Consider the following 14916-nt stretch of genomic DNA (forward strand, 5'->3'; position numbering starts at 1 on the left):
CCAAAATTAAATGCTTTATCTTTTCTAAAATACGCTCTGATTTCCAAACTCTTTGCCATGATCAGGCCATTTTCTCCTCCTCAAATGCTCTTCCAGGCTTCTATTTCTAACTGTCAGAATCCTATCCTTACTATATAAGTCTAAGTTTAAGTAAAGCTTTACCAAAATGCCTTCCTTTCTATAAACTCTGGAAAAAAAAAGTTCATTTCTGTACTATCTCCCTTAGAAGAGTATAAATTCCCCAAGGGCAGGGGCAGTGCCTTATCACCCAGTGACACCAATGCCTTGCATTGTGGTGAACAAATACTTGTTTCAATTCTATTCTCGCGGTATTTCGCGTTTCTTCTTCTGGAAAATTCTGAAGGAAGGTAAACACGTGAATTGAATTCTGTCTGGGACCGAATTTCACATGGGATATTCAGTAGCTGTGGTTTCTAGCTGATCTTTGGGAAATCTACAAACCCCTAAATTTGTAAGCAGATATTCTTCATATATTTTTCCAAAGACAGAGTCTAAAGCTTTCATTAGATTCTCAGAGAGATCTGTGACTCATAAAAGGTTAAGAAAGTCTGGCCACCTGCATGTCTAGAGGCAATTGCTGTAAAACATTTACCACCAATGTGCTATGTGTCTGGAAGGATGCCAGGCTCATTCCATTTAAGTTATCTTGTTTTATCCTTCTAGTAGCCTAATGCAATAGTTCTTGTTATGGCAATAGCAATGATAATAGTAATGATCACAGCTTACATTTACGGGGTGTACCTTCTGTGTGCAGCGAGCACTGTTACAAGTACTTCTAGATATGAATTCATTTAATACTTCCCCAAATCCTACAAATGATATTTACAATTCTTCCCCCTTTTACAGTTAATGAAATTGAGGCCCAGAAAAATCATGTAATTTGCTTGAGTTCATGCAACTAATGGCAGAGTTCTGTACTGAAACCCAACAGCTTGACTCTAAAGCTTGCTCCTTAGCCACTCTGCTGTTAGGTCACGGCTAACACATGGTACAGCTGGGATTCAAATCTGCATCATTTAACTTCTCTTTAGTGCTTCTAAACTGAGGCTAAGGGTTTCAGCAACTCACCCAAGTTTTTAGAACTAGGAGGTGGTAGAAGCCAACTTTGAACCTACCTGTCTTATTACAAAGCCTTTCGGAAGAATTTCAGTAAAGTAGGTGTTAACTCTTCACTAAATGTTTGACAGAATTCGCCTATGAAGCCATCTGGTCCTGGACTTTTGTTTGTTGGAAGATTTTTTAATCACAGTTTCAATTTCAGTACTTGTGATTGGTGTGTTCATAGTTTCTATTTCTTCCTGGTTCAGTCCTGGAAGAATTTGTCCTTTCTAAGAATTTACCCATTTCTTCCAGGTTATCCATTAATTGGCATGTAGTTGCTTGTAGTAGTCTCTTATGATCCTTTGTATATCTGTGGTGTCCATTGTACCTTCTCCTTTTTCATTTCTAATTTTATTGATTTGAGTCCTCTCCCTTTTTTTCTTGAGGAGTCTGGCTCAGGGTTTATCAATTTTGTTTATTTTCTCAAAGAACCAGCTTTTAGTTTCAGTGATCTTTGCTCTTGTTTTCTTCATCTCTATTTCATTTATTTCTGCTCTGATCTTTTTGACTTCTTTCCTTCTACTACCTGGGTTTTGTTTGTTCTTCTTTCTCTAGTTCCTTTAGGTATAAGGCTAGGTCGTTTATTTGAGACTTTTCTTGTTTCTTGAGGTAAAATTGTATTGCTATAAGCTTCCCTCTTAGAACTGCTTTTGCTGCATCCCATAGGTTTTGGATTGTCATATTTTCGTTGTTATTTGTCTCTAGGTATTTTTTGATTTCCTATTTGATTTCTTCAGTGATCCATCGGTTATTTAGCAACATAAATTTGTTTAGACTCTATGTCTTTGTGTTTTGCCTTTGAGTGATGCCCTCATTGGGCTTGGTCCTCTAAGGAGGCTGCAAAGAGAGGAAAAGTTTTCTTTTTGTAGTGGAGTCCCTAAACTACTTAGGAAGAGGCAAAAAACCTTCATCACCAATCTTAAACTCAGTGAAGGCAGGACCTGTACACATAGCAGGCATTTGATAAATATTTGTTCATTCCATCAATCCGTGCGTTTACAAAAACAGAGGTAGTATCTAGGGCAATTCATTCAGGAGAGAATACTGGCAGGTGCTTAAGCAGGGGCTGTAAATCCAAATGACTGGGCAGGTATCAGAAAGGAGTGAAGTGACTCATTGGATTAAAAAAAAGGCAGCTAGGGCCTCCCTGGTGGCGCAGTGGTTAAGAGTCCGCCTGCCGATGCAGGGGATATGGGTTCGTGCCCCGGTCTGGGAGGATCCCATATGCCGCGGAGCGGCTGGGCCCGTGAGCCATGGCCGCTGAGCCTGTGCATCCGGAGCCTGTGCATCCGGAGCCTGTGCTCCGCAACGGGAGAGGCCACAACAGTGAGAGGCCCACATACCGCAAAAAGAAAAAAAAAAAAAAAAAAAAAGGCAGCTATTGGGCTGGGGTCAGGTCACAGTTCAGAAGCACAAAAGCATGTTTAGATATTTTCACTCCCACTATCCTCACATCCACCCTCTTCACAGAAGTGCAGAAAAGTCACACAACTAATAGAGGAGTTGGGATTCAGACCTTGATAGTATAACTTCATGATGAGCACTGCTCTCTCCCAGCTGTGGATTATGTATGCGCAAGCGTGGAGGTGAATGCAAGTAAGGGAAACATCCTGGTGGAATGGAGTTCTCCCAAGAAAAGGAAAATCTCATAGTGTGTTGTGAGGAATTAGGAATTAGAGGGTGCTTGGATGTCACAGCAGTCTGTGAGTTTTATGTTTTGTTTTGTTTTGTGGCCGCGCCACGCGGCTTGGCAGGATCTTAGTTCCACAACCAGGGATTGAACCTGCGCCCTCGGCAGTGAAAGCTCCAAGTCCTAACCCCTGGACTGCCGGGGAATTCCCCAGTGGCATGTAATTTCTGAGTGGTAGAAATATTACACGCCGTCTGCCAGAGGGGATGTGCGATGATGTCTTCATTCTTTGCTTTCCATCTTGAAGGTTTCTGTAAATAACCTCTAAGCAGGGGTCCTTTCCACGAGAAGGGAATGCCATCAACCCAACCAACAAGCACATCTTTATGATGCTCTTCTGACACTGGTAATTGATTTGCTCTAAGCCTTCTGTGCTGTCACTGACCTTTCTCATGGTCAGTGGCACACGTTTGCACTTTGATCCATCCTCCTCTAGCCCCAGCCCTTAAAGGCACCAGGAAGGAGGAGCCAGGAAGCTCAGGGGTTATGAGCTTATTGCTGATTTTATAATCCCTAGTCACCAAGAGGAGTCCAACAGGATTAGAGCAGAGTTCTCGACCTTGGCACTACTACAGTGGTGGGGCTTACTGTTCACTGAGAACATTTACAACATTCTTGGCCTCTATGCACTAGATGCCAGTAGCAGCCTTGTCATGTATGATGAACAATGTCTCCCTCCAAACACTGCCAGGTGGTCCCCGGAGACTGCGGGGTAGCGTCACCCCTGGCTAAGAACCACTGGCTTAGAGATGCAAACACACACAAGGACACGTGTGCACATGCTCACCCACAGTGTATATAGTCACCTTGACAGGGGGACTTCTTTTTGTGTTGCTTTTTGTTGTTGTTGTTGTTTTCCTATTGTAGTATTTTGTTTGTTGTTTTTTTCCTTCACTTTGTTTCTGTTGGTCGGTTGCTTTTTAATCTGAAGAAGAACCTTTGCTTCCATCTTGACTCTAATTTTTCAAGTTGGTCCATTTCACAAAACCTTTTCAAAGAGTTGATTTTAACAGCTGATGCTATGGACCACCGCCGTGTGCTTGTCAGTCTGCTATGCATTTTACATGAGCTTTTTAAAAATTGAATCATCAAAATAACAGGGCAATCCTGTTACATCCATCTTGCGGATGAGGAAATTGAAACACAGGACGGTTAAGTCACTGGACCCAGGTCACACTGATTTTGAGTGACAGGGTTGGGATTCTGATCCAGGTTGTCTGCTGCCCTCATTCGCCTTCTTGTCTAAGATGCTATATTGCCCTCCTCTTTGGGGTAAAACCTCCAACATCACTAATGTGTGCTCCTTCAATTCCTGATCTCAGAATATCGACAAACGTGGTAAAATCTGAGCTACAAGTCACAATCACAGTCACGCGCTTTGAAATCCTGTGTGGTGTGCAGTTTATGGAAACGTTGGTTTCATCGCTGACACTGATTGTACACACATACCTTTCTCTTGTCACCACCAGAGTGTCTGTACGTGTTCCCCTGCCAGTGGAACTACCGTCCTGATCACTGCATGTATGGAAGCAATTGCAGAGCGGCCGAGCGGGAAGGCGTGTCTGTCCTGCATGGGAACCGAGGCGTCTACCATGATGAGAAGCAGCCAACTTTCAAAGCGCTCTATGAAGCAATCCGAGATGTAAGTGTGTTCTCAACCCCCATTCAGCAGACATGTACTTATCAGCATGAAGCAGTGCAGGCGTTTTGGTCACCCATCCCTTTGAAGGCCAAATAATTCCCAGAAGCATTGAGTTCTACCACTTTTCCCCAACCTCACTCACACTATGTCACTCCATCCACTTGCCACCTGATACTATACTTTGTCCACTCTTGACTTAATATTTCCAAGAAAGTCACTCATTTTTTTTTCTCTGAAATAAATTTGCTGAAGGAGGAAGTGTCCTATCAGAAAGAGAAACCCTTGGTAACTGACTATACTGTTGAACTGAATGAATAAGCATTTTCAGAACTCTAATGGAAAACTGATGAATTCATAAAAGTGTTAACAAAAGATCAAGATGAAAAAAAAATTAATTACATGGGACTGAGTGAACTGATGAGGATGATTATAATTTTTGTGACTTTCTGTTTGAATAAAAAAAAATTCCCCCCCCAAAAAAAGAGAACAGTAAGCAAAAAAAAAAAAAAAAAAAAAGAAAGAAAGAGAAACTCTATGCCATTTGCCGTAATAAAGGGTCAGAAGTTAGGATATAGGTAATACAATAAAAATAAAATATTATTCAGCTCAAGCTAAGTGTGTTGCCTGGTTGCCAGCTCCACCCTATTGAACAAGCAGGTGTCGCGGTGGTCATTTAGGACAGCGGTCCCCAACCTTTTTGGCACCAGGGACGCATTACAAGGAAGACGATTTTTCCACAGATGGGGTGGGAGGGTGGGAGGGCGTTGGGTATGGTTCAGGCAGTAATGCCAGCGATGGGGAGCGGCACATGAAGCTTCGCTTGCTTGCCCGCTGCTCACCTCCTGCTGTGCAGCCCAGGTCCTAACAGGCCGCGGACCGGTACCAGTCCGAGGACCAGGAGTTGAGGACTCCTGAGTTAGGACCAGGAGTCAAACCAAAGTGACAATCAAGTCTTTATTTATGGACTGCCACAGTGCAAGCAAGAGTCAAGAAGAGGCACCAGCTCTCGGTGGTCCATTTTTATACACCAAAGGATGCTGGCTGAGGGTCAAGTAGCTGCACCACGGAGGCAGGAATATCTCCTGAATAAAAGGCTTTTGCATCTTTATGGACCCGTGAACCTTGGGGAAGAGGAGAGAGAAGGAAGAGGGGAGGAAGAGAAAGGTACCCCCCCACACACACCTCCCAAAGGAGGCCTCCACATGGAGGTGCTTGGGGCAGGGATGCAGATGTGCGTATAAGCCAGGGTGGCTTATACACACAAAGAAAACTGCAGCTCGCTGCCATGCACCAAGTCTGGGAGGGCAGCTTTCCCCCGAGACCTGCCAGACAGCCTTGTAATTGCCTCTGGCTGAGTGTGAAGATCACACCAACTATTCTGGCATGGAGCTGAGGCCCCCTCTTACTCCCTTGAAGAGGCTGATTTTAGCAGGAGCAGTTAAAGACCTATGTGAACTATCTTCTTGCAGTAACTGGGAAGGTCGAAAGGACCTTGCTTTGTGGTTCACCACCTAATATCACGTCAAGTACTGCCTGCTGGAACCTGCATCCCTCACTTTGGGAAACACTGCTTTCCACATTGCCTTTCACCTTGAAGTTGCTGGGGCAGAACCAGCAACAGCTACTTTCAGAGATTTCCCTTTTGAAACTTTCATTCCAAAACATAGAGTGTAGGGGTCGGCCAACTTGGGCCAAATATTGGGCCAAATCTGGCCTGTTTTTGTAAGACATGTGGGGTAAGAATGGTTTCTTAAATAGTTGGGAAAAAAATGAACAGAAGAATATTTCGTAACACAGGAAAGTTTTATGAAATTCAAATTTCTCTGTTCATATAGTCTTATCGGGACACAGCAACAACTGTTCATGTTATGTATTGTCTGTGGCCACTGGTATGCTACAAAGGCAAAGATGAGTAGCTGTGACAGACAGTAAGGCCCACAGAGTCTGAAATATTTACTATCTAGCCCTTTACAGAAAAAATTTGCCAACCCCTGACAGAAGGCATGTAGATTTTATTAGAGGCTTTTTTCCTTGGGGATCTGGGAACCCTCATGATTCATGAAATGGATTTGGCAGGAGTGAGGTGAGGGTGAATCCTGCAACATAGTAATGCATTTTTGCACGTATGAAAGTATGCATTTTGCTAAGGAGAATCCCAGAGAATTCCAGTTCTGGAGTCCCCAGAATTGTCTTCTGTGGAGGGAAAGAATTTCACGAGCCAATAAACTAACACCTCTTTCTTCTCCTGGGATTCCTGCTGTTGTTTCTCAAAAGCCAGGTGATTTAATTACATAGAAAATTTGTTCTGTACTTAGTGATATCACATTTAGATATTCAAACACTGCCTCCAGGCGCAAACCCATTCAGGAGTACAAATGGAAGTTAAATAAGAATGCAGCAGACGTGGCCATCAGAGCCATGCCCCAGGTTGTTTCGTAATCTGTCAGCCCTGGCCTGGGATTGAGCAACTACGCTTCTAGAATTACAATCGGTCTTGTTTGTTTTCTGGGTGGATCAGAAAGAAGGCCATAAATGATCCTGCAGACTACACTCACTGATTTTCCTCAGTTGGGACTAAAAAGACAATTTTCGTTCATACATTTCAATCAGGACAATCACTAACCCCATCCTGAAACTCGAGTAAATATAGACAGACTTCATCATAAAAGACCTACTTCTCCACTTGCCACTGTGCACCCCAGTGCAGTGGGGGTCAGGGCTTGGCTTTGGGCATCGACAGACCTGGGTTCAGGTCCCAATTTTGTCACTTTCTGGTGATTAGTCATTAACTCTGTGCTCTTGACTTACTGAGCCTCAGTTTCCTCATCTGTGAAATGGGAATAAGAATATTATCTACCTCATAAAACGTGTTGTGAGAATTCAACAAAATGATTGTTTTTACACTTTTAGTACAGCACCCGACATAGAGTTGTTCTCAATAATTAGAAGTTTCACACTCTTTTCTTTTCTTATCTTGTCCACATTTTCTCATTTGCTCTCTCTCTTCCCCTCTATAAATATTTTTCCTCTCTCTCTCTCTCTCTCTCTCTCTCTCTCTCTCTCTCTCTCTCGCTGTATGTCTCTTTCTTCCTTCATCTCTCTCTGAAAATATTCCTCCTGTCCCTCCCTCTTCCTTCTCTTCCCTCCCCTTCTCTCTCTCTCTCCCTCTCACACACACACACAAACACACATACTCACATACCCTAACCCTGTGTGTATGTTTGTGTGAAGGGTAAGTGTGATCTCCCCCCATCATGACCCAAGGAAAATTATATACGAGGCAGATATTCTGCCAGTAATTTTTTCAACAATCATCTCTGAAGAGCTTATTTTATGCAGGAACAATTCTAGGTTCTGGGAACTCAGAAGTCAACAAGACTGACAAAGTGCACTCCTCATGAAGCGTATATTTTGGGTGAGGAAGCCAGACAGTACTCACATAAACCAAGAAATCAATAAAACTCTTATCAGATAGTGGAAGGTTAAAAGGTGACCAGAGTAGGGTGATGGGCATCCAGGATGCAGAGGAAGGTTCACGAGCTCGGGTCCTCAGGGAGGCTTCTGCCAGCCTGAGCCTTGATCCCTGGGACAATCTGGGGAGAGATCCTGCCAAGTAGAAGAAATAACCTGGGAAAAGTCCCTGAGTCAGGAGTAAGTCTGTGTGCCCGCCGACTGGGAAGAGGCCACAGTAACCAGAATGAACAGAAAAGGGAAGCGAGGAGGAGATGAACAGGGAGAGTTCCAGGTCACATTGAACCTTTGGGGACAGGAGAGGGGTTGGAATCTTACTCTAATTGCAGCGGGAAGCCCCTGTAGGAAAACGACCTGCTCTGATTTATGCTTTAAAAATATCTCCATGGGGACTTCCCTGGTGGCGCAGTGGTTGAGAGTCCGCCTGCCGATGCAGGGGACAAGGGTTCGTGCCCCGGTCCGGGAAGATCCCGCATGCCGCGGAGCGGCTGGGCCCGTGAGCCATGGGCGCTGAGCCTGCGTGTCCGGGACCTGTGCTCCGCAGCGGGAGAAGCCACGGCGGTGAGAGGCCCGCCTACCGCAAAAAATAAATAAATAAGTTAAAAAAAAATCTCCATGGTAACTTGGTGCAGGGGGTGCAAGAGTGAAAACAAAAAGGCTAGCTATGAGACTTACTGCAGCCTTCCAGGTGAGAGATGGGGCTGGCGTGCACTTGGGTGGTGTCGGGAAGATGAGAGGCCGGACTCGGGATGTGCTGTAGAGGTAGAGTTTACAGTACTTGCTGTTGCACCGGGTGAAGGATGTGGGGGAAAGAGGAATCAAGGAGGGCTCCACGGTTTTGACCTATTCTGTTCCTGTCACTGGGGATACAGTGATGCAAAGGAGTTTATCAATGGTCTAAATATGAAAGAAAAAGTGTTCCAAACATGGTCTCGGACAGAACCTTTTTTTTTGCATTACATAATGTGTAATCTTCTGGGAAGAAATTCACATTTCTGATAAACATGCTTAAGCAATATTTCTGACGAACTTTAAGGGATTAAGACTTGTTCTAGGAAACTAGACACCTACCCACTCTGCTGTCAGGCAATAGTATCTGACTTTGCATCATTCTTACTTCCCTTTTGTTTTTTTCTCTAGTCTTTTTGTTTAGAATGTCCTTGCCAACAATGAATCTTTGACTTGACCTACTAGAGGCCTTTTCCTCCTCATGAAGGAGGAAAGACTGTAATAAAGTCTTTCATTCGACAAGACTGTAATAAAACTTTGACTCTTGCTCATAATTAGGTGGTCTGAAAGATTTATTTTGGGAAATACAGACACATTCCATAGGAAAACAAGAAAATTTCTTTTTAAAGTCCAATATTAAGTGGGAAAAAACCAACAACCAATATTTGGTACCTGAATTACTAAAATAAAGTTCACTGATGATACATTTCACTAGTAGTTGTTAAACTCTGAACTTCATGAGATTACCATAGTTCCTTCATTAAGATTGCTACAAAGGCAAGATATATGAACAATCCAGTGTTTTGTTGTAGTAGATTTCAAGTATCTACTTGAGTCTTTTTAAAAAATTTCATTGAAGTATAGTTGATTTACAATGTTGTGTTAATTTCTTCTGTACACCAAAGTAACTCAGTTATACATATATGTATTCTTTTTCATATTCTTTTCCATTCTGGGGTTCGTCACAGGATATTGAACATAGTTTCCTGTGCTATACAGTAGGACCTTGTTGTTTATACTTGAGTCTTGCTTCTACTCAGCAAGGGCATGCTATAGGATATCCTGACCTGGGAAATATACTTCACTCTTAGATTTTAAGAGCTTTTAGAACCCAAATAAATCATCTTTTTTTTTTTTTTTTTTTTTTTTTTTTTAAGAAGTAAAGAGACAGGCCCCCAAAGGGTAAGTGATTGCCTGGGGTTGCACAGGACTGAATCAGGATTTGAACCTTGAATCAGGATTTGAACCTCGGTCCTGGGAGGTCCCTTCCTCTGTATCTAAAAACGTACCAAGCTGTGCCTGCATGCTTACAGTAATACCCTGTGTCATTTCTCAGTAAGTTATTTGCATTTTAAATGGCATTTCAGTAACTAAAATACACTTTTCTTTTTTTTTATTTTTAACTCATCTTTCAGTTTCCCTTTCAAGACAATCTCTTTCAATCCATGTATTACCCTCTTCAGCTGAAGTTTTTGGAGACTGTGCACACTTTATGTGGACGAATCCCACAAGTTTTTCTGAAGCAAATTGAGAAAACCATGAAAAGGGCTTATGAGAAACATGTCATCATCCATGTTGGCCCGAACCAGAGGCGCTGAGTATTTCCTGTTGTCGCAAGTCAATTAGGCATCTCATGAACGAGGAAATACTCATCTTCAAGCTGCCTGGATCTCTTTTATGTGAATATTTCATGGTGCTCTATGACAACGAAGTTTAAAAAGACTTGTTAAGTGTTGCTAAATCAGTTGCCCCTAAATGGAAATATGCTTTAATTTTTTTCTAAAGTGCTATTTATCTCTCTGTTTTTTTTAAAAAAATGATATTATTGCTCACTTAACATTGTTGAAGTAGGTTGAGCTACCTGTGAAAAGGAACTCTTGTGAACCTTCTGATTCCCAAGTGTCTGAGGCAATGTCAGTGGCATCTGATGTGGCACATTTTATCCACTTTTCTTGAGACTCTTTCTATGCAATGGGTTCGCCCCACCCCTTGTTATAAAAGTAATACATGCTTGTTGTAAAACAAATTTTTAAAACTTATAGAGAATATATAGGTCATTGGACCAAAATCAAGATGAGATTAGCCATAATCCTATCAACCAGGGAAAAAGATTTTTATTTTAGTGTAGTCCCTTCTAGCCTTTTTTCCCCTACTTCTGTATTTACTTGCGGGTTGTCTTTTCCATCGTATAAACATGCATCTAAAACAGGTAGTCTAAGTGAAAGTGGGACCCTATGCTGAGATTTTTATGTAGGAGACTAAAAATTTAGACGAAATGATGGTGCCTACAACGCTTTATTTAAAATACGTCTGGGACAGAGATCAAGATTAGTAGACCGACCACCTGAGACGAGATTAAGGGAGCACAGGCCCTGCTCACACCCTAATCTTGTCAGAGGTCCCACCTCACCATTGTTATAAAGCCCCTCATCAAATCCTCTGGGGTGGGGACACATAGTTTTTCAAGGCATCCCCTTTGCCTGGCTAAGCAATAAAGCTATCCTTTTCTACTTCAAAAAAATACATCGGGGAGAAGCATTCGGATTTTAGCTAATTGGGCAGTGATAAAGGATGAAACATATCTGGGGGTGTTTTTTAAGAAAAACTGTTCAGATTTTTCCAAATCGTAAGACATGTCTATGCAGCCACAGCTTCTGAAAGGAAATTCAGTAATTGTGTTAAACCTAAGCAGTCTATTTAGCAGAGATGTGATTTTGTGCTGACCCAGAGACAAAAGCATTTTATCTCTTTAGTAGGTGTGGCCTTCTCTCTTTAAACTCTTGGGCAATAGGTGGAAATTAAAGGCCGACTTGGAATGTAATGTGTACAAATAAATAGTTCAGTGGATTCCACTGGCAAGAAAATTCATCTTCCCACCAGCCTTAGAAAGGTCTCTCAAATTTTTTTTTTCTTCTCTAGGGTTATCTGGCTGATAGCCAAGGTGTGTCTTATCACCTAGCTACAGTAGAGGAAGTTCGGTATTCTTTCCCCAAAGGAATCAAAGTTAATCCCTAGTTGCTCCTGTAGCTGCTATTAGCATAAGGGCATTTTGCATAATGCTTTATTTATCTCAAAAAACGTGTGCGTAAATGATCTCCTTGATGATTGCAACAACTTAGTGAACTTAGTAGGGGCTTGTACCATCTCCACTGGGCAAATAAGGAAATTGTAATACAAAGAAACAAATATATTCCATATAATTACTGTTCTATCAGACGCACAGATGTGTATAAGATACATCCCGTTGCCCAGAGAAATTTTTGAAAACAAAAATATTAAATATTTTTCATCATATATAGCCAGTGATCTGAAAGTATAAAAGGAAAATTTTTGTTTTGGTAATGCAAATATGGTATCCGATATATTGGAATCCAGTAGGATATCATAGGTTCTATAACAGCAGAAAAAGTCTTACCCTGAAAAAAAAAAATGAAAGTCTCAGCACTACCAAAGAATATATAGGTATCAATCAATATTAGTATGCAGCACCATTATGGTAGTAACAAATGTAAATCTAAAATGGTTGAGTAATACCCATACTTTCCTTTTGATAAGTTGGGTGACCTGTGGTTTGTTATTTTTGTTAAGGGAAATTACCATTATGATGTGAAACTCTTATCTTTGCTGTTGTATTTTCTATTTCCTCATTTTACCTCTGAAGGTGACATCATTCATTATTTGATTTCTAAAGCATGTGGGGGGAATTTCGGGATTGTGTTTTGGACTGGGAAAATGCATTCTGTATCCCACAAATAGGATTTTGGTGAAAGAGCCAGGATGTGAAGATGATTCCCTGACTTCCATTCCAGTTTTCTTTCTACTTGTTCAGCACAGCCAGCAAACCCCACAGATGTCACTCAGATTTGCTGGTGGCTCACAGACCGAAAGAAGTTCCTTTCCTCCTTTGGCAAGTCCCACAAAAAATCTGCTTGTAAAGACATGGCATACAGCGATTCCTTGTCTTTTATGAGAGTCAGGTTTACCCACAACTCTCAATTGGGGGTCTAGTCTGAAGATGCACAATAGGATTTCCAGCAAAGGTCAGTGATAGAACTCTAGAACATTCTAGAATGATGCATTATGAGACTGTGAAACCTTAGAAATTGGTGTGGTTTTCTGCCTGGGAATTCCTTTGCTGTATCCTGAAATGTTAGGTGAGTTCGGTGGAGAATTTAGAAAAACTCTGATCTTCTAATCCCCATGCCAAAAAGTGCTAATTATTTTTTATAGTTAGGATGTTGCCATGAGGCAGTATTTTCTCTGCTTGTGATAATTTCCAGAAAGCTACTACATTAGCGCCTTTGAAATATGAAAACCACAATTTTAATTCAGTGGACTCCTGAAACATGCAGTCTGTGGTCTGAAGTTTGCCAGAGGTTACGTTTCCCCCTATGGCACATCGAATCTGTGGGACGACCATGAGACTGGGTCTCTTCTGTCCTCCTATCTTCTCCTGTCCTCTCCTTGTTTCCTTTAAAATTCTGTTTAAGACATGGCTACAGAGTTCCACTGGAGAATGAAAGAACACTTTCTAATAGCAAAGTGTAGTATTTTTGTGTGCGTGGATATTAGAACTTTCAATAGCAGGGTCACTAGAAATGCTGACCATATTTTTCTTGCTGAGTTTTTCTTTTCCCAATATAAATCTCTGGAATTCTGACTTACATCAGAAATTCCAGTATTTGAAAAATTAACTGGCTAGAAAATCTAAGTTTTCTTTCAACTTCCAAGACAATTTAGCATTTAGGGTATATTGCTCCAAGCTTAACTATTTATTTGAAATGTCTATTCCATATTCAGTGTGTCCACTGCAAACTGTGACTTTTACTGAATTTATTCTTGAAATGGATATTTATACGGACGTATAGAAGTTTGTGAGTATTTATTTCATTGCAGTTATGGTGTTTATAAAACAAGCAAACTGTACAAAACCTTACTCACAGTCACAAAATAGTGATCCAATAATGGAATAATCACTCCAACCCATCCTGAAGATGCCACAACATATATACAGATTTAGGGTTATGTATAAATATTTCCTGATACTTATACAAAAAAGATAAATCACATGTATTGGATAAACCAAAATGAATATGATTTCATGACTGAATTCAGAAATATGTTGAATTCAGAAATATGTTGAATGCCATGAGAGTACAAATCATTATCTCCTCATTTATTAGTATGGTAAGCAAGCTTTTTTATGTGTTTCTGTTTCTCTCCTACTTTTTCACCTTCCTCTTTTTCATTTTTCCCTTTCCCTTCCTGTCTTTGATGTTAGCTTCTCAGTGGTACCAAGATGCTTGGCATTAGTGGTAGAGCCAGAGCACTTGGGGATCCCTGTGCAGGCAGAAGTAACTTCTAATCCTAAAATCAGATCTTTAGGATGAGAATTTTCCAAAAATTAAAAAAAATTACACAATACGTACAGACACACACACACACACACACACACACACCCCTCACATGCTTTTTAAAGAAAGACCCAGCATCTATGTGTGCTCTGTGAATTGAAGAATCATAGATGGTGACACCTTCGGTGAAATCATTTCACAACTGCCGTGCTGGCATTTAAAAAGCTGATGAGATTTCTCTGGCAAACAGAGAAATGTTCACAGGTCAAAACTGGAAATATTCTCTTGAGTCTTCAAGATAAAGCACTTTGTTTGTATCACCATATGCATGAACATGTAAGAATCAGGTGCAATTTCTGCTTCATCAGTTTTACACGTTTGTGTTGTCACTGAAAAGTGCACCAATTGTTTATAGCTCCCAAGGAGAACCTGAATGCATTTTTTATGTTGGAAAACTTATTTTTTAGTGATTTTTCTTTGGGACAAAATGAGCATATGAAAGAACACTCCAAAGAAAAGGAATTATTACAGCAAATTAAAAGGAACATAAGTATTATGATTTAATTACTATCTTGTCTTTTTAAATGCCATCTCCTGTTTTACTTTTTTTTAATTAAAAGCTTTTTAAAAAGTCTTGTCTTTTGGTGTTATTTTGGAAGTGTGTTACTTTTCTTTTGTAAGATTTCAAGTTTAAGATTTTATAATATTAAATAGCAATATTTAAGTCGTTCCAGCTAGTAAAGAGATATTTGGTTTAGCAAGTAGTTTAGCCTATTGCGAAAAATCATTAAAAATCTTCTTTGTTTATAAAATACCACACTATAAATTATGTTATTTGTCTTTAAAGGTGTCTGGTGTTTGAGATACAATGAAGAAAATTTGGAAAATGTGAAATTAGTTCTTGCGTT

General features: G+C 40.8%; 1 protein-coding gene across 1 annotated transcript in view; it reads left to right on the top strand.

The window, feature by feature from the left end:
- Positions 1-14598, top strand: part of GXYLT2 (glucoside xylosyltransferase 2) — an 83120-nt gene extending 68522 nt beyond the window's left edge. The window contains exons 6-7 of the mRNA XM_060109171.1: positions 4282-4454; positions 10070-14598. Of these exons, the coding sequence (XP_059965154.1) occupies positions 4282-4454; positions 10070-10252 (356 nt within the window). The 3' untranslated portion in view covers positions 10253-14598. The remainder of the gene's footprint in view (positions 1-4281; positions 4455-10069) is intronic.
- Positions 14599-14916: the final 318 nt, after the last annotated feature.

Source organism: Mesoplodon densirostris, chromosome 10, assembly GCF_025265405.1.
Source record: "Mesoplodon densirostris isolate mMesDen1 chromosome 10, mMesDen1 primary haplotype, whole genome shotgun sequence".
In the NCBI taxonomy this organism is placed as follows: Eukaryota; Metazoa; Chordata; class Mammalia; order Artiodactyla; family Ziphiidae; genus Mesoplodon; species Mesoplodon densirostris.